Genomic DNA, 19,743 nt, shown 5'->3' with positions numbered 1-19,743 from the left:
TCTCGCCCTAACGTGGCTAAGGAAGAGGGAGCTACATAAGCAATGGTGCTGCGGCAGAGGTCCTCGGCCTTCAGTTGCTCTCGTTGGCAGTTAAGACCAACATCTTGACAGAGGTGCTGCCACAGGAGGTCTCCATCTCTGAACCCCTACTCCCGTTAAACGAAAACCTCACCGACGTCCTTCTGGGGACTTGGTCCAAACCCAGCACAGGGGCTCCTGTGAATAGGACGATTGCATGCCAAGTTTCCTCACCCAATACCCTACCCTGGAGAGCTTGGTGGTCCAAGTCGCCACTTCCTATGGCACATTCTCTGCCGCTCCTCCGGCAGGGAATCCAAGAGGATGAACAGTTTGGGAAAGAAAATGTTTTCTTCTGCCAGACTTGCATTGTGGTCAGTGAACACTTATTGGGCCTCTACTCCCACATGCCGTGGGAGACGGTAGTGCAAGTGCTGCCACAGGTCCCGGAGGAGGCCAGGCCCATTCTCTCCGAAGCAGTTAAGACGAGAAAGACGCGGCAAAGTTCTCTATATGCTGTGGCTTGGACACGACCAACTCACTGGGCAAAGGGGTTTCGTTGACGGTGGCTCTCAGACCCCACACCTGGCTGAGACCATCTGACTTTTCGGGGGATGTCTAGGCTTCCCTTATGGACATGCGCTTGAATGGCACCCATCTCTCTGGAGACCAGGCAAATTCTGCGATGGAGCACTTTAAGGACTTGCGGGCTTCAGCCAATTCCTTGTGCCTCTTTGCTGCCCCGTGTCATACCCAGTCTGCCTTTCGCACCTTTTGTGGCCAAAAAGGGACTTTTAACTGCACCAACCCTATTCCAGCCACTGAGCCGCATACGCTTCCCAGCCTCTGCATGGCCAAGGTGTGGTTCCTACCAACCTCGTGGGTTGGCAAGCCAGCGTTCTTGTTCAGCCGCCAAACATTCCTAATCTCGCCCTTTTAGATCATGACTGCCCAGTTGGTGGCAGGATCCGCCATCACCTCCACCACTGGCAGTTAACATTAGACGGGTGGGTGCTGCAGATCGTCCAAAGGGACTGCTCCCTCCCCTTTGAGACCACCCATAACTCAATCTTACGACCGGCTGACTGAGAATCGTCTGTCCCTGCTCCGGGAAGAAGGCATGGTTCTCTTGGCCAAGAGAGCCATGGAGAAGGTTCTGGCGCCAAAAGTAGTTTGTGGTTGTTATTCCCTCTACTTTCTGGGTCTGAACTGGGGTGGCGAAGTAAGCTAAAGAACGATGATGGATTCAACCCAGATCTTTGACTGGGGGTGAGTGTCTGAAAAGTTTCAGCGCTTCGTCCATCATCTTATTGTGTTTGCTTTGATTGCTCTAAGTTGACAGGGTATGCCCAGAAGTGGGTCCCTTGCTCACTTTGCCACTAGATTCAAGCGAGCCTGGCTGATAAGGGGTGTTACCCCGAAACCGGTCCCAGGATGCTTGTTTCCGTTTCAGGGAAGACCTGGCTCTGCAGTTTGTGCTTGACTGTTCCCACGAGGCACAGGGTCAAGACTGATTTGCCAATTCCGGCCCCGGGGACCCCATCCCCCGGGGCATGGCCAAATGTTTAAATATTTTTATGGAGGGGGGCCACTTAAGGCCCCGGGGACCCCATCCCCCCGGGCCGGCCATTGTTTTATTTTTATTCTTTTAATGGGGGAGGGGGGCCGCGTAGCCCCCCTCCCGGGCCACTTGTAGCCCCGGGGACCCCATCTCCCGGGGCTGGCCCTCTGTTGGGACCGTGGGGGGTTCCCCAAACCCCCCACGGTCCCAGCCGGCTCCCTGCCTCCTGCGGGAGCCGGCATTGCTTTTCCATATGGGGAGCAGCTAACATGCAGTTTGCAATGGCAGGGTGGGAGCCGCGAGGCTCCTGCCCTGCCATTGCAAACAGCAGTGTACCGGGGTGGGCACCCCGGGACACTGCAGGAGCCGGCCCTGGGGGGTGGTGGTCCCCAGGGCCATAATTGGCTCCAGGAAGGGGGCCGCGTGGCCCCCTCCCACTTAATTTAAAGCCCCGGGAGGTGGTGGTCCCCGGGGCTTGGGGATCTGTAACGGACCCGCTATGTTAAATAATTAGTGCCCCGGGGAGGTGGCGGTCCCCGAGGCGTGTGGGGGGGGGCTCAAGCCCCCCCACACAGGTTTTTTTTATTTTTTAAACAAGTCCCTGAGGGTGGCAATCCCCCGGGGCTGCGGGGGGCAGTGAGCCCCCCTGCATATATTATCACAAAGCCCCGGGGGCTTGGGGGGGCCTTTGAATCCCCCCACCCTTGTATATTAAAGCCCCGGGGGGTGGCGGTCCCCAGGGCTGAGAATTCCCCCCCCCCCCCCCATAATTCAGATAAGCCCCGGGGGGTGGCGGGCCGCCCATTATAATATACATATTGCATCCGGGACTTGGCCCTCCCGGGGGCTAAATAAAAACGAAGCGCGGGAGTCCGTGCGTCGTTTTTCTTTCCGGCAGCGGGATGCGCGGATCCTAAGCGCATCCCGCGGTTTAAAAAAAAAAAAAAAACATTTGGGGCCTTGGGGGTTCTTGTGGGACCCCCTGAGCAGGCCAAGGGGGTCAGGGTGTTTCTACCTTGCCCCCTTTTTGCGTTTTTTTCACTGCTTTCATGTGCCTCGGTTACCAAGGCACAAGATGGCTGCCAACACTTCCTGGTTTGAAGTGTTGACAGCCAATTAGCATAAAGCTTGTGCACGGGAGGATCCGCAGCCCTAGATATATATGTACTTTTAAATGTCATTTTCTCAGGAACTACTGAACGGATTTACACCATTTAAGCAAAAGGCACGAGTCTGAACTAAGGACTACCTCTTTGCAAAGTTTGGTGTAATTCCGTTCAGCAGTTCGGGCTGTAGCTGCGGTTAAAGGTCTTATGGGAAATTGCATAGGGAAAACACGTTTTGGGACCCCCCTTTTTTTCTCGGCCCCCGCTACACGAATCATCCCGAGACTTTCAGGATAGGAGCGGACCGGAGCTGGCCAAACGTTTTGAAAATTTCACGAAGATTCGTCAATCGGCACCAAAGTTATTCCAAATAGAATGTTGCGGTTTCCTATGGAAAATAGGTCCTAACTATAACTATCTACTGGCGACCGCCAGTAGATAAAATATATATATATATATATCACACACTTTTTATCATATCAATGCAGCTCCCATCTAGGTGGCTAAACAATGTAATAACGCACAGAAAGCTACATTTGCAAATATATAAAAACACAAGAGGATAAGTAGCACTTGAACTCTGTTTTTAATGAATAAAACTCATGAAGAAAGAACTCTGCAAATAAAGCAGACCTTGTTAGCCTACAGGCTGCATTGTAAACCAATAACATAGAAAATAAAAGCATTTCCTTACAAAAACTGGCACCGTGCCTTTAAGGCAGCCATGACCCCTAGCTTCCCATCATGCCTCAGGGGTGACAGTTAGGTCAGTTCTTTCCGGCTACTTCTGTCAGGACCCTGGATTCACAGCTCTCTTTTTTGGGCTTTTCTGTCAAAAATACCTCGTTTTCTTGTGGTTTTTTTGTGGCAGAAAGAGTTTTTTTCTGTCAAAAATGCCTTCTTTGTTTGATCATTGCCCTGCCTGTGGCAAAGAGAAGGCCAAGTCAGACACACATGAAGTATGCATTCTCTGCCTCCCTGAGTCTCACTCTTCTACCTCCTGTCAACACTGCAGGAAGTTATCTAGAAGAACCATCAAGGACATGGAGAGAATCCGTCTTTATGGCCTCTCAGAAAGAGGTAGGTCTCCTGTGAGTAGAAAGAAGAGACCGCGATCGACGTAGAGGAGCAAGGTCCCAATATGTTCTCCTTTGGCGTCGGACTTGATCCCGAAGGCACCGGCGGCGGAATCGGCGTCGAGGGCATTGGCGCAGGAGCGCAGTTCTTCAGCTTCGAGGGCCATCTCCATTGGCATTAGAAAAGCGTCCGGCGTCGAGACAAGATCCTCCGCCGTCGACTCTACAGCGGCGATTGACGTAGAGACACAGATCATCGACATCAAGACACATGTCACCATCTTCGACTTCGAGACCGAAGTCTCCGTCTGCGTCTCAACGCAGATAGACGTCGAAGCACAGGTCGTTGGATGTACACTCGACAACGTCGAAGCAGAGGCTTACGTCGACGTCAGCAAGAAACTCGACATCGAGGCAGGAGTCTCCGTTGGTTTCACAGCCGACGTCGAGACAAAGTCCTCTGTCGAAGGAACGTTCGACGTCGAGGTTGACCCCTCCGTCGAAGAAACGAAAATCAACATTGAGACAGGAGTCTCCGTCAAAAAGGATACGCTCGACTTCGAGGCAGGAGTCTCCGTCGAAGCGAAGAAGATAGACGTTGAGACACGGGTCTCCCTCGAGGCGCATGTCTCCGCCGAGTACAAGAAGATCGACGTCAAGACAAAGATCTCCGTCCCGGACGACGTTGAGACAGAGGTCTCCGTCGTTGTCGGTCCCTGTAAGCTTCTCTCAGTCTCCTTCATCGACGTCGAGAGCAGACTCCCACCGTTTCATCGCCAGGTCCGGTTCTCCAGAGGTGGCTATTTCGTCCTCAAATAGCCAGGACTCTCCCTCTGGGCAGAAACGTCCAGTAGAAAGAACTCCTCAGGAAGGACGGAAATCTCCACGTCGTTCTCCTGCTAGAGCAGAGAGGTCTCCATCAATTCATCTCTCTCCCCGATGGAACCGACCATTACACCTCTGGACTAATCATACGCAGGTGGCAGGTGTTAGATGAGATCCGAGTCCTGCTTACAGGTCCCCTCTGGCTCGCCTAGCACAAGATTCAGATCTTTCTCCACCAAGAGGTAGCGCTCGTACTCGCTCTCCTGCACCACCCTCCAGGAGGAGATCAAGATCACTCAGCAGAAGGAGGCGGTGCAGATCTCCAACGCCTTCCACCTCAACATACTCCTCAAAAAGGCTCTATTCGCTCACCCTTGCGGATAGTCCACCGTCGAGGATCTCTCCTATGGACGATGCGAGCACATTCCACGACGTGCTTTACAGAGGGGCTACCAAACTGAACGTTTCTATGCCAGTTCAGCAGAGTACTTCTTTGGTTATTTTCAAAACCTTGAACCAGAAGACGTCTTCTCGGCCGTTACTTCCATTGGTACCGGGTCTTCTTAAGCCGGTTATGGACATCTTTCTCACGCCGGCCACTCACAAGACCGCACCAGCGAGAATTCCTTCTTGAAGTCCGATCCACCACCGGACACTGTGATTGTGGCTGCGGCTAGAAAGACCCACGCAGTGGCCTCCTCGTCTACAGTACCACCAGACATGGAGATCAAGACACAAGATTCATGGGGGAGAAAATTATGTGGCACTTCTGCATCCATGCTTAAAGTCTCCAGTGCGTCAGCTCTATTAGGGCGTTACGATAGAGCTTTGTGGGACTCTCCCCAGCGTTTTACAGAAAAACTACTCCAGGAAGATCGTAACGACTTCGAGGAGGTTTTGCAGGAGGGCAGCTTGGTGGCGAACCAAGTGATTCGTGCTGCGGCGGATGGAGCTACACTTTCAGCCCATTCCTGCGCCCACGGAATTTGTGCCAGAAGAGCTTCATGGCTTCGCCTCACATCACTGAAGACAGAGGAACAATCCCGGATTCTCAACCTGCCATTTTCCGGTTCATTGTTATTCGGCTCGCATACCGATGAAGAGATGGCATGGATGAAGACCAAGCTAGATACCCTGAAGGCGGTGGAGCTGGAAAAGAGAAAAGTTTTGTCGCCGTTACCGCAACACTGATCACCGCTCCTTCCAGCAGAGGGTTCAAACCCCTCATTGGCAAAAGAACCAAAACCAACAGGGTAAGCAGAAATCACAATATCAAGGCTGGCGATCCAACAAGTCCTCTACATCTACGAAAGCTCCAGCTAAACAATTAGTGCCCGCTTCCTCCATTACCATTCACCACTCCAGTAGGAGGAAGTGTTGTGAATCACTTGCAAGAGTGGCGAGATATCACGAAGGACCAGTGGATGTTACCTACGCTGCAGAATGGGTACTCTCTACGTTTTCGACGTCGTCCTCCCTCAATCCCTCCGGTACCGTCATCCTGCTACCAGATCAACATGCTGCAGAGGGAAGTGGGCATCGTTCTCCAAAAATCTGCCATAGAGAAGGTTCCACGATCCCAAAGAGGTCGAGGAGTTTATTCCAGATACATCCTGGTAAAGAAGAAAGGTCAAAAGTCGGAGTGCAGACCCATTCTGGATCTGCGAGCACTCAACAAGTCCATCAAAAGAGAAAAATGTTGCATGTTGGGTCTCCACCAAATATATCCTCATATCCGCATGGGGGATTGGATGTGTTTGCTGGATTTGCAAGATGCCTATTTTCATGTACCAATAAATCGGCATCACCGGCAATATCGGATTCATAGTCGGATCGTCCCACTATCAGTTCAAAGTACTGCCCTTTGGGCTGAAGTCAGCTTCCCGGGTGTTTACGAAGTGTATGGCAGTAGTGACAGCTGCTCTGCGACGCAGAGGCATCTTCGTCTACCCTTACCTGGATGACTGGTTGCTGAAAGGCCCCTCTCCCCAGAGTGTGAGGAACCATTTACAGCAGTGCCTAGGGCTTTGTCAAAAACTGGGCCTACATCTGAACTTCGAGAAGTCGACACAGCAACCCACACAAAGAATCCACTACCTGGGGGTGTTGATAGATTCCGAGCAAGGAAAAGTGTTTCCTTCGGGGGAGAGACAATCAGTCAGAAAGGCAGACAGATTTTAAAGAGCAACCTGTCTTCGGTGCGTCAGATCGCCTCCCTGCTAGGATCGATGGCATCCTGCATTTTTCTGGTGCCCAATGCCAGATTAAAAAAGCGTCCTCTACAGCAGGATCTGGAGGATAAATGGGATCAATGGTCGTCTTGCTGGGAAGATAAAATCTGTCTATCACACGCAGCCAGAGCATCCATTCTGTGGTGGATGAAGGACCACTTGAGAGTAGGAGTACTGTTCCATCAAACTCCTCCCTCTCAGACTCTGATCACAGACGCTTCCCTGCAAGGATGGGGAGCCCACATGGGGCCTCTCCAGACGCAAGGCTTATGGTCCTCAAAAGGGCAGTTGTACCACATAAACATGCTGGAGCTAAGGGCTGTTCTTCTGGCTCTCAAGGTTTTCCTCCCTTCGATTCAGGCGAGTTCCATCCTAGTACAAACGGACAATATCACCACCATGTACTACCTGAACAAACGGAGGAACTCGCTTGAGGACCCTCTCTTTGGAGGCACAGACCCTTTGGCACTGGCTTCTGGTGAGGAATCTATCCATCACAGCAGTTCACCTGCTGGGAGAGCAGAATTTTCAAGCAGATGCCCTCAGTCGCCACTTCGAGGAACAGAAAGACTGGGTTCTCAACGACGAGGTGGTAGACGACATTTTCCAGGCGTGGGGCCGTCCAAGCATAGATTTGTTCGCGGACGACAAAAACACAAAATGCCAAGACTTGGCCTCAAGGTACTACCGGCCAGAATCGAAGGGGAATGCCCTTTTGATCGACTGGCCCTGGGCATTTGTGTACGCCTTTCCACCCCAGCCTCTCATCTCGAAGTTGTCACATTTGGACACTACAATGATAATGATTGCTCCGGACTGGCCGAGGCAGTGGTGGTACCTGGACATTCTGCATCTGTCAGTATGTCCACACAAGAGGCTGCCGTGCAGACCGGACCTGCTGTCCAAGATGAACGGGAGGATTCATCACCTCAACCTTCCATCGCTGAACTTGGCAGCATGGCTCCTGAGGTCCTGCAGTATGGACATTTAGGTCTTTCAAAGGACTGCATGACCATATTGAAAGAGGCAAGGGGACCTTCTACAAGGCACTCTTATGCTTGCAAATGGAAACGGTTTTACATATGGTGTGTGCAAAATAATTGTAGTCCCGCCAAAGGGCAGGAGGAGGTAGTTTTGCCCTATTTGCTACACCTAGCCAGAGCAGGTTTGAAATTCTCGTCCATTAAGGTGCACCTAGCTGCCATTACGGCATACAGGCGTTCCCTTTCTCAACCCTCGTTCTTTCAGTTACAGGTGGTGAAGGATTTCCTGCAGGGTCTTAAGAAGGTCTACTCTCCAGTCCGACCTCCTTGGGAGCTGAATTTGAACTAATAGGTCCACCCTCTGAGCCTATACACAAGGCAACCTTGCAGCACCTTACGTGGAAGGTAGCTTTCTTAGTGGCGATCACCTCAGCTCGAAGGGTGAGTGAGATACAGGCCCTCTGTTCAAAAGAACCCTACTTGGTCTTCCATCTCAATAGGGTAGTCCTCAGAACACATCCTTCCTTCCTTCCTTCCGAAGGTGGCGTCTGATTTTCATGTAAATCAAACTATTTCTCTTCCGCCCTTTTTTCCCAATTCCTCCACTCCAGCCGAGAGGGCTCTACATTCGTTAGACCTTAAAAGGGTTTTGAAGTTTTATCTGGACAGGTCGAAGCCATTGAGGAAGTCTGATCACCTATTTATTAATTATGGTTCGATCAGAACAGGTTTTCCAGCATCAAAGCGGTCCATCTCCAGATGAATAGTCTCACGCATCAAATTGGCTTACCAGTTAGCGCAAAAGCCTCTCTTGACCACTCCAAAAGCTCATTCCACAAGAGAAAAAGCGGCTACGACTGCTTTTCTCAATGTACCGCTCTCCGAGATCTGTAAAGCAGCCACATGGAGATCAGTGCATACGTTTACAAGGCATTACTGTCTTGACTCCGATACTAGAGCGGACACTCAAATAGGCCAAGCCTCCTTGAGGAATCTGTTTAACAGCTGATTTTTCAGTTGTTGTTAATTTGATCATTTTGTTTCTCATTTGCCTGCAGTTGGAAGATGGGCTTGCTATTCTATTCAGTGCTTATGACTATTGATGAGGATCCCCTGGAAGAGAAGGATAAGTTACTTACCTGTAATCCTAGTTCTCTTCCAGGGGTATCCTCATCAAAGTCATAAGCAACCCACCCACCTCCCCAGGCAAATGAGATTGTCTTCATGGTTAAAGAGTATCTTTGGGCCCTGTTCTTCAGGGTTACGCAAAGAACTGACCTAACTGTCACCCCTGAGGCATGATGGGAAGCTAGGGGTCATGGCTGCCTTAAAGGCACGGTGCCAGTTTTTGTAAGGAAATGCTTTCATTTTCTATGTTATTGGTTTACAATGCAGCCTGTAGGCTAACAATCTCTGCTTTATTTACAGAGTTCTTTCTTCGTGAGTTTTACTCATTAAAAACATATTTAAAGTGCTACTTGCCCTCTTGTGTTTTTATATATTTGCAAATGCAGCCATGTGTGTTATTACATTGATCTGAAAGAAACACGTTAGTTAGATTCCTCACCTTAGAATATCCCCAGGCGTCAGACTGGATCCGGAAGATTTTTCGTCAGCAATACCCCTTGCGCGTCGCTAGGCGTCGTCTGCGGCTCCGCGTCCGTCGTCGGCGTCGTGCGCCGGAATGACGTCGTCGGAGTACTTAGACGCCGCCCTCGCGCGCTGACATCAGTTCTTCTTTTTTCCGCGCCAGTAAGCGCAGATCCGGGAGAGCTACCCCTTTAGTCACTTTTTGACTAACTTTTTCAATCTTTTTTGATCTTGTCAATCGACTCCGGTGCCGGTAGGATGCCTGGTTTTAAAGCCTGTGCTGACTGTAGCCGCCTGATGTCGGTTACGGACCATCACCGCCGGTGCCTTTACTGCTTGGGCCTCGACCACGACGCGGAGTCGTGTTCCGACTGCAAGGCCCTGACCTCGAAAGCTAGACGGGAGCGGTCCCGTAAGCTTCTCGAGCTCCGCCACTCGGCTCCGCGTGCCGCTCGATCCCGGTCCAGGAGGAGGTCCAAGGATCGGTCGCGGAGCCGCAGCCGACGTCACCATCGGTCGTCGGGATCCAAGTCTTCAGGTAAGTCGAAGCATTCCAAGAAGTCCAAGAGGCGACACCGCTCTTCGGACTCCCCTCGCCGGTCGCGCGACTCGGCCGAGGGTCGGGGTGGTTCCACCCCCGCGGCTGCGGCGGAGCCGCAGGCGCCGCGCACGTCCCCATACCCGCCGGTCCCTGGGACTGACACGACGCCGGCGGAGGTCAGTGCCTTCCTCTCGGCCATGAGGAGCCTGGCCCCGCCGTCGACGCCCGCTGGCGCGCCTTCGGGCCCCGCGGACCCGACAGGGCTGCCTTGCCTGCCGGTGGCTCCGGCCCCGGCGCCGTCGACGGCTCCGGCCTCGACGCCGCAAGCGCCCGAGGGACCCGTTCCCGAGTCCCTGCCGACGCCGGTCGACCTCGTCACGCCTCCTCCACCTGCGTCGACACCGGTACCACCCCCGACGCCGACGTCGACTCCGCTCGACGTCGGGCCCCAGTTCAGTCCCACTCCGGACCCGGCGCCGCTACGGCGTCGATGGACGCCGCGTTCGGCGCCGCTAGAGACGCACTATGTCTACCGTCCGGCTCCGTACCTTCCTCCTGTATACCAGGAATCGGATGATGGGGACAACTGGGAGGGATCTGAGGATCCTATGGCCGCTCAGACTCAAATGTCACAGGACTGGGCAGATGAACTGGGGGAGGCCAGTGGCCTGGATACCTCTCCAGACACTGGATTCGTCTCTCCTCCGACTGTGGCTTCGGAGGAGGGCGCTGCTTTCTCTGTGGTGCTGCGCAAGGCCTCACTGAGGTGCTTCAGTCTGCAGCAAGCTCCACTGAGCCTCTGCTGCAATTCAATGAGGCCCTCATTGACGTTCTGCAGGGCACCTGGTCCAAGCCCTCCACAGTCCCTCCTGTGGACAGGAACGTCGCCAGGCGCCACCGCCCTGCTCCGGGCGACCCCAGTTTTCTGTCCCAACACCCTACCCCTGAGAGCCTGGTTATCCAGGCCTCCACCTCCCAATCCTCTTTCCCGACCGCCCCGCCGGACCGGGATTCCAAGAGACTAGAACAGTTTGGCAAGAAGCTGTTCTCCTCCCTTAGTTTGGGTCTGCGGTCTTTGAACACCGCTTGTCTCTTGGACCGTTATTCCCACTCTCTGTGGGATGCGGTGGAGGACGCGCTGCCCCTGTGTCCGGAGGAGGTCCGGACACGACTTACCCAGGCTCTGGCCGATGGGAGGGATGCCGCGCGACATGCTATACGATGTGGGCTTGACACCACGGACTCGCTGGGTAGGGCCATTTCTACCACAGTGGCGCTTAGACGTCACGCCTGGCTGCGGTCCACGTCATTTTCGGGCGATGTCCAGAGCACTCTCATGGACATGCCCTTTGATGGCACTCGCCTTTTTGGCGAGAAAGCGGGCAGTGCGCTAAATCGCTTTAAGGACTCCCGGGCTACGGCCAAGTCCTTGGGCCTCTCGGCCCCGCGGTCGCAAACTTCCGCCTTTCGCCCCTTTCGTGGCCAAGGAAGGGGTGCCTCCTCACGTGCGCCTAGCCACCAGCCGCAGAACCAACCTGCGTGCGGTCGCGGACGTGGTTTCCGCCGAGGCGGCTCTGGAGGACGACTAGGTCAGCCCACATCCACCCCGGCAGCATCCCCCTCAAAGCCTTCCTAGTCCGAGCTTTCAGGCCCATTCCACGCCAGTGGGCGGCAGAGTTCGCCATCACCTCCTCCACTGGTGGTCCATCACATCGGACAGGTGGGTGCTGCAAATCGTCCGAAGGGGCTACTCCCTCCCCTTCGAGACGACCCCTCCAGCCATGCCAACCGCAGAACCACCGTATCTCGGGGGATCATTTGAATCTTCTCCACGAGGAAGTTTCGGCCCTCTTGGCCAAGGGGGCCGTCGAGCGCGTTCCGAGCCCAGAAGTAGGTCGTGGTTGTTATTCCCACTACTTTCTGGTTCCCAAGAAGGGCAAAGGGGGCCTACTCCCTATCTTGGACCTCCGGGACGTCAATGCCTTCCTCCGGAAGGAGAGGTTCAAGATGTTAACTTTGGCTCAGGTTTTAGCTGCCCTAGACCCTGGAGACTGGATGGTAGCGTTGGACTTGCAGGACGCATATTTCCACATCCCCGTCCTGCCGGCCCACCGGCGTTGCCTGCGGTTCACGGTGGGCCAAGAGCACTTTCAGTTTACCGTGCTCCCCTTCGGCCTCACCAGTGCCCCTCGGGTGTTCACGAAAGTGATGGCGGTGGTCGCAGCTCATCTGCGCAGATCAGGGGTTCCAGTCTTCCCCTATCTCGACGACTGGTTGTTGAAGGCGGGCTCGCCCCAGACAGTCGTCTCCCACCTCCAGACTACGGCGGATCTCTTGCATTTGCTGGGATTTTCCATCAACGTGCCGAAGTCACACTTGAGTCCCTCTACGACGCTCCTCTTCAACGGAGCAGTTCTCGATTCGGCTCAGTTCCGGGTCTATCCACCGGAACAGCGGGTCCGGGATATTCAGGCCCTGATTCCCATCTTTCGGCCTCTATCCTGGCTTTCGGTCAGGCTAGTGTTGCGGCTTCTGGGGCTGATGGCCTCCTGCATCCTACTAGTGCATCACGCCAGGCGGCGCATGCGGGCTCTGCAGTGGGACCTGAAGTTTCAGTGGGCCCAGCATCACGGCAACCTGTCCGACCATGTCTTGATCTCGGAGGGCACTGCACAGCAGTTGCAGTGGTGGCTCACGGACCGCGATTGGGTCATGGGCAGAAGCCTCTCTCTTCCCCAACCGGAGCATGTCGTAGTGACGGATGCGTCCCTCCTGGGATGGGGTGGCCATATGGGAGAGGCGGAGATCAGAGGCCTCTGGTCTCCGGCGGAGTCTCGTCTCCACATCAACCTGTTGGAGTTGAGAGCGATCTGACTTGCACTGAAAGCCTTCCTTCCCTCTGTCAGGGGCAGTGTCGTGCAGGTGTTCATGGACAACACCACCGCCATGTGGTATTGCAACAAACAGGGCGGGGTGGGGTCGTGGACCCTTTGTCAGGAGGCTCTGCGCCTCTGGACGTGGCTGGAACACCAGGGCGTCACCCTAGTGGTTCAACATCTGGCGGGCTCTCTGAACGCCAGAGCAGACGAACTCAGCCGCCGGTGCATGATGGATCACGAATGGCGTCTGAACTCCGAAGTGGCGCAAGGTCTCTTTCAGCAGTGGGGAGAGCCTTGGTTAGATCTATTCGCCACCGAAGAGAACGCGCAATGTCAGCAGTTCTGCGCGTTGGAATTTCCAAGGTGGCACTCGCTCGGCGACGCTTTTCGTCACGAGTGGAGTTGCGGTCTGTTGTACGCCTTTCCGCCTATACCACTTCTGCCCAGAGTGCTGAAGAAGATCAGGCACGACCGGACCCAAGTCATCTTGGTGGCTCCGGATTGGGTACGAAGGTACTGGTATCCCGAGCTACTCAGTATGTTGACCGATCCTCCGATACGTCTGCCCCTTCGGGAGGATCTTCTGTCGCAGCAGCAGGGGACGGTCCTCCACCCGAACCTGTCCAGCCTCCACCTCCATGCGTGGAGATTGAGCGGCGGCAGTTGATGCCATTTGACTTGCCTCCTGAAGTCTGTGATATCATTCTGGCAGCCAGGCGTCCCTCCACAAAGACGGTATACGCCTGCCGGTGGAACAAATTTGTGGCATGGTGCACAGCAAAGGCTGTGGATCCCCTTTCCGCCCCTCTTTCTGAGGTTCTACTGTTTCTTCTTTCTTTGGCCCGGCTGGGCTCTGCCCTGGGCACCCTGAAAGGTTATCTTGCTGCCATCTCTGCCTTCTTGCGGCTTCCTGATCAGCCTTCTCTTTTCAAGTCCCCTGTAGTTACACGCTTTCTAAAAAGCATTACTCACACGTTCCCTCCTGTCCCTTTTGTAATGCCTCAGTGGGACTTGAATCTTGTTCTCACATTTCTAATGTGCGCTCCCTTTGAGCCTCTTCATAATTGTCCTCTTCGTCTGCTGACGCTTAAGACTGCTTTTCTGGTAGCCATCACCTCGGCTAGACGGGTGAGTGAGCTCCAGGCTTTATCTTCAAACCCTTCTTTTCTCTCTGTTCATCCGGACAAGGTTGTCCTTCGGCCTCGTCCCTCCTTTCTTCCGAAAGTGGTGACTCCATTTCATCTTGGGCAGTCTGTCACCTTGCCCACCTTCTTTCCGCCTCCGCATCCTTCCAAAGAGGAAGAGAGGCTCCACCGTCTGGACCCAAAACGTACGCTCTCCTTTTATTTGAACCGCACTAAGCAGTTCCGGGTGGACGACCAACTTTTCGTTGGATACGTGGGTGCTAAGAAGGGGAAAGCTGTGCACAAACGGACCATCTCTCGGTGGGTCGTTTTGTGCATCAAAATTTGTTACTCCTTGGCAAAAAAGGACCCTCCTGTTGGGCTGCGCGCCCATTCCACTCGGGCCACAGCGGCTACTACTGCTTTGGGACGGGGTGTCCCTTTGCAGGACATCTGTCAGGCGGCGACGTGGGCTTCGCTACACACGTTTGCCAGGCATTATTGCCTTGACAGCCAAGTCCGGAGGGATGGCTTCTTTGGCCGTTCTGTACTCCAGGACTTTCTGGTGTGATCTTGGTTCGCAGACCCACCACCGGGGATGGTATTGCTTGGGTATCTATTCTAAGGTGAGGAATCTAACTAACGTGTTTCTTTCAGATGAACAAGTTACTTACCTTCGGTAACGATGTATCTGTAAGAAACATTAGTTAGTTAGATTCCTCACCGACCCACCCATCCTCCCCGTTCTGCGAACTGACATCTAGGGTTAAGGTTATCCTTTTCAGGCCCCTAGATTTTATTTTTGGCACCAGTGTCGGTCTTTGCATGGCTCTGCGTTCCTGGCGCGGAAAGCTATGTACAAGAACTGACGTCAGCGCGCGAGGGCGGCGTCTAAGTACTCCGACGTCATTCCGGCGCACGACGCCGACGACGGACGCGGAGCCGCAGACGACGCCTAGCGACGCGCAAGGGGTATTGCTGACGAAAAATCTTCCGGATCCAGTCTGACGCCTGGGGATATTCTAAGGTGAGGAATCTTAACTAATGTTTCTTACAGATACATCGTTACCGAAGGTAAGTAACTTGTTCTTTAGCCTCCTAGATGGGAGCTGCATTGGTATGAGAAAAAATGATATATGTATATATATAGATATAGAGCTGTGTATATATGTTTTCCATATATAGTTTTTATTATTTCCGGGGTCCCCGCACATGGGCGGGAATATTCAGTGCTTATGACTTTGATGAGGATACCCCTGGAAGAGAACTAGGATTACAGGTAAGTAACTTATCCTGCTACCACCCTGTTGGAACACGGAATGCCTGTTCTAGACATCTGTCAGGCTGCAAAATGGGTGTCACTCCACACATCCTTGAACCACTACTGCCTTGATAGCCAGGACCAGCGGAAAGGACACTTGGCTCAATCGGCTCTGCAGGATTTCCAGGTTTGAGCCATTCCACATACCATGCACCTGGGAAGGTATTGCTTTGGTATCTATCCACAACGTGAGGAATCTCTGATTAGAAGTATTCATCAGAAGTTACTTTTTATTGGTAACACTATGTGGAATGGACTCTTTTCACCATCCATAAAAATATTCCACCTTGGAGATCTGCACACTGTCCTATCTGATCAGTTAATAAGCCCTGCATTCAACTGAGTAGACCTAGTCGAGAATGGAAGCACACATAGGTGGTGCATATATGCGGCTCTGGCATCATATCTTCAAAGCCAACACGGAGCCTCACTGCACCACCTACCTGCGCCTGGGAGTAATGCAGAGAAAAATCAACAGATTCAGCCTGGTGCTTGGGGATGGAGGTGAGCAATCTGTGATTAAGTAGAGTATCCAAAAGGAATAGTGTCACCGAATATAAGTGAATGTTTAATCACAAAATAAATGTTAGTGTATGTACTGTCGGTTATTCTATTGTTCTTTGTAACGGTGGTTGCTATAATAGCTTCAGAAAAACAAACTGTTTTCAAGTTAAAAGAATATTGTGTAAGTAAACTGTGGCTAAGATTCTCTTGAAGAAAGTAATGTGTCCTTTCTTCTGGTTTGCAGAAGCCACTTGGTGAACAGTTCCGCAAAGAGGTCCACATCAAGAACCTGCCCTCCCTTCTGCGGAAGCTGAAGTCTGTCCAGGAGCTGGAAGTGGATCAACCCTTGGTGTCCACTGAGGAGGATGAGAGCGTCCTCACTAATCTCTTTGAGCCCTAAAATCAGCACACGATTCAGAGACTTGGAGTTTTGGTGGCCCACCCACTTTCCTATTCCTATATATGTTCCCTCTAAAGAAAACTCTACTTAAGTGTTTTGTACATTCGGACTACAAGCACCTTCTCCCTGGTTGCAGATTGAAGCTATCTCAAACGCCAAGGGCAGCTTTATTTTTGTATCCTGTGCCATCTTTTTTGAAATCCTTCAGCCAGTTTTTCTGGAGTAGTGTGACATAGGATTTTTGTCATAGTAAATGTGTTTCTCTTGCCTGCAATTCCAGAGTCAGGGCAGCAGATTATTTCCCACTGAAGGCCTTTTTGATCTGTTAAAGTAATACTTTTACCAGTGGTATTTGCAGACTCATGACTGAGGGGCAGTCACATCAGGGAACTTATTAACATTTATAATGTTGGGTAGTCTACGAATATGATGATTGTCATGTACAGATCATAGCATCCTAGTTTGTCTCGAGTTCAGAAACCTAGTGATTTATCTTGCAAAGGGTTGCAGTAAGTAGTCTTCTGGTTCCTTATGTGATGCGCCTACCCTTTTTTTTGTCACATTCCTTATTTTTCTGGATAGAAAAATAAAAATGTCATCCATGCAGCTGTTAACCTCATCAGACTATCTATCTTGAATGGTCAGTAGTATATTGCTAGGCACTGGCTGTGATCAGTTTGTGAACTTTGATTGGCTAACAGGAAGGCGTTCTTTTCTGTTGCACAAAGTTAATGCAAGAGTAGTGATGGGTACATCTATTTTCAGAGCCACTTATAAGACTGCATTCTTGGTACGCCATTATATAGTGGGCACCCTGGCATAAAATACTGCAGAAGAACTAGAAAAGATCTGTAAAGCTCTTTCAGCGTGAAATGTTTAATTCCTTTCCCTTCTTTGACCTCCACACATCTGTTCTGCTGATATTCACTCCTGAGCTGGAAATCAAGACTAACATGAAAACCGGGCCCTCTCGGACATCCGCTGCTGACCGTCCCGTAGCAATGAAGCCTGTGGTGTGTGCAGCCTTGGACTGTGTTCAGTATTCTATCTGGCTAAACTTGCCAGACCAAGCACAATATTCGATACATCCTAACTGAAAGGGTTGGTTGGTTGCTTTTGTATATTTTTGGTTTTTTACGAATAAACCAAAAAATGATTGCCTGCTGTTTCAAGATCATCGTTGCAACTTATTGGCTGAGGCACAGTCCTGTAGGGGGACTGAAGGACGCGGCATCTTGGTGTGACCGCCTCCACTTTAGGCATAGGGAGCGGTCTCTCCTTGGGATGAAAGCAGGGACAATCTGGTGATGCCACAGGACTCTGCCATCTCCAAAGATAGGCAGTGCCACCACTGTAAAGGAGGAGAGTGGGACAGGGATAGTTCACTTTGGCTGGAAGGCTGCGAGTCATTGCCTCTCACATCTGCTTTAGCACACATCTTGCAGTCTTGAGAAGCCTCGTTCAGCCCTCGAAGTTTAAGGAGACCTGAATCTCCTTCTCAGTCCAGGTGCACACACTTTGTGCCTCTATCTCAGCGAGGCCTCTGGATCCACTGTGATGGAAGGCGCAGCGCCCTCTGCTGCTCGGCAGGGAGCTGAGGTCAAGTGATGGCTTCCTCTAGCAGAGGAGACCGCCTCCATTGCACCACATCAACATACAGTCTCACTGAGGAAGAACATTTAATGTGTGCGAGGACGGGCCCTTCAAATGCATCCGAGAGTCAAGCGCGCCTGCAGAGCGCAGCTTGTATGTGACCCAGCTTTGACATGGAGGGAATGGGGCCTTCGGTCCTCGAAAGTCCCTTTCCTTCATCCTAGTGCTGACCTTACCAGTTTATTGTGTCTGGGAAGTCAAGTCATGTCTGTTCGTTCTCTAAAGCTCATCTTGCACCTTTGGTCCTTAAAGTAAGAAGTACTTGACACTGTCCACCAATATAAAATGAAATGTATTTCCGGTTACATTTGTATAGATCGGGACATACGTGTTTCGAATTAATCCAAGTAGAATTATTGATGGCATCAGTTTCTCTGAAGACAAATAAGTGTTCACGAGGAGGGAAGGATTTCAGATTACCCACATTTTGATTAGTGTACATCATTGTGTACATACTAATGTAATGCAGACAAAAGCTTGTAGACTTTTGATTGTGTGTGTACACTACTTGGGGTGGGAGAATGTTGCCTTTTATCCTGCCTGGGGTGTTTCTGGGCTCCCTAAACGTTTGCTGTGCTTACTTTCTTGTTTAAACCGGAAAGACAGCAGTGGGATCGGATGCATCAGAACTGATAAACAATTGTCCTCCTCCAGCCATCCTAACATGCCCCGTTTCTCATGGGCTGGTCTGATACCGTGCCAGAGTCTAGGACACTAAGGACATACTTCCAAAGTATATTTCTGATGCCAGTTTCTTCATTTAAGCTATTAGTAAACCATGTGACCTGGCATCTTGTTGGCAAAGCAGTGAGAGCGAAGTAAGGGATTTGAAGGGTATTTCCAGTGAGACATGTCAGCAAAAAATATCCTTTGTGAGGCTCAGAGTAAAATGCTGAGTGAATGGAATTATTTCCTGAATATACGTGGAATGCTCCTCATGTCTGTTTAATGCAGTATATATCAGCCCTCTCTGTGATGACATGGGCATGATCTGTGTAATCTTGTAACGCTGTCATGTTTTAGGAGTCCTTCTCTTCTCATTACTCACTCGCTATCATTTTAATTAAGTCTGAAGAACAGAAGCCGTTTGCCAACGTATTTATTGTGCTGGTGATATTTTTTTTTTTAATAATCTGTGATTCCATGAATTAGAAATTATATATTTTTTTTATATTCTTTTTAAAAAGATATTTGTGCTTAGAATGTTAACTCTGCTAATTTAGTCAGTAACTGAACTTGAATAAAGTATTTGTTTCTTATTGGCTAATGAATGCTTATTTTTGCATTTGGTATTCGAGAAAAGGGGAACCCAGTAACTCGAAGACCTGTGTCGGACAATTATTATCATAAAGGTGGTCCCTATGGGGGAAGTGTAACCTTGGGCTTCCTCGGCAATAGTGATGTAAAGGAGCTCTTCTGCAGGATATTTAGTTATGCAAAAAGTGCATTAATTTTGCCAATAATGTTCATATAATGTAGAGATGGTTCATAGGATCAAGTATGAAATAAAAGGTGTTTACCAAACTCTCAAGGGGGAATGGGTGCAGGTTCTCACAGACAACACGACTGCCAGGTGGTATTGCGACAATCCGGGAGGAGTCGGGTCATTGGTCCTGTGCCAAGAAGCTCTGCATCTCTGGAAATGGCTGAACGTTTAGGGCAGCTTCCTGTTTGGCCAACACCTGGCAGGATTGTTAAAATCCAGTGTGGGATAACTCGGCTCTCTAGCTAATCACAAATGAAAGTTACTCTGTGGTGGCACAGGACATCTTCCAGTGATAGGGAGAACCCTGGCTCAATCTGTTCTCCCCTGTAGAGATCAGTGTCCAGACTTTTGTGCGTTGGAGTTCCCTAGGAGGTCCTCCCTGGTAGATTCCTTCTGCATGTATTGGGGCTCCTGTTCACTCTATCCCCTCCCTCTCCTGCCCAGA

General features: G+C 51.4%; 1 protein-coding gene across 3 annotated transcripts in view; it reads left to right on the top strand.

Annotated features, from left to right (window-relative positions):
* Window positions 1-19,079, top strand: part of LOC146816485 (exportin-5-like) — an 819,517-nt gene extending 800,438 nt beyond the window's left edge. For all 3 annotated transcript variants that reach the window (XM_085610334.1, XM_085610332.1, XM_085610333.1), the window contains exon 32: window positions 16,004-19,079. In XM_085610334.1, the coding sequence (XP_085466460.1) occupies window positions 16,004-16,159 (156 nt within the window). In that variant the 3' untranslated portion in view covers window positions 16,160-19,079. The remainder of the gene's footprint in view (window positions 1-16,003) is intronic.
* Window positions 19,080-19,743: the final 664 nt, after the last annotated feature.

This window comes from Triturus cristatus, chromosome 6 (assembly GCF_964204655.1).
Source record: "Triturus cristatus chromosome 6, aTriCri1.1, whole genome shotgun sequence".
Taxonomy (NCBI): Eukaryota; Metazoa; Chordata; class Amphibia; order Caudata; family Salamandridae; genus Triturus; species Triturus cristatus.
This window is presented reverse-complemented; position numbering and strand designations above follow the sequence as displayed.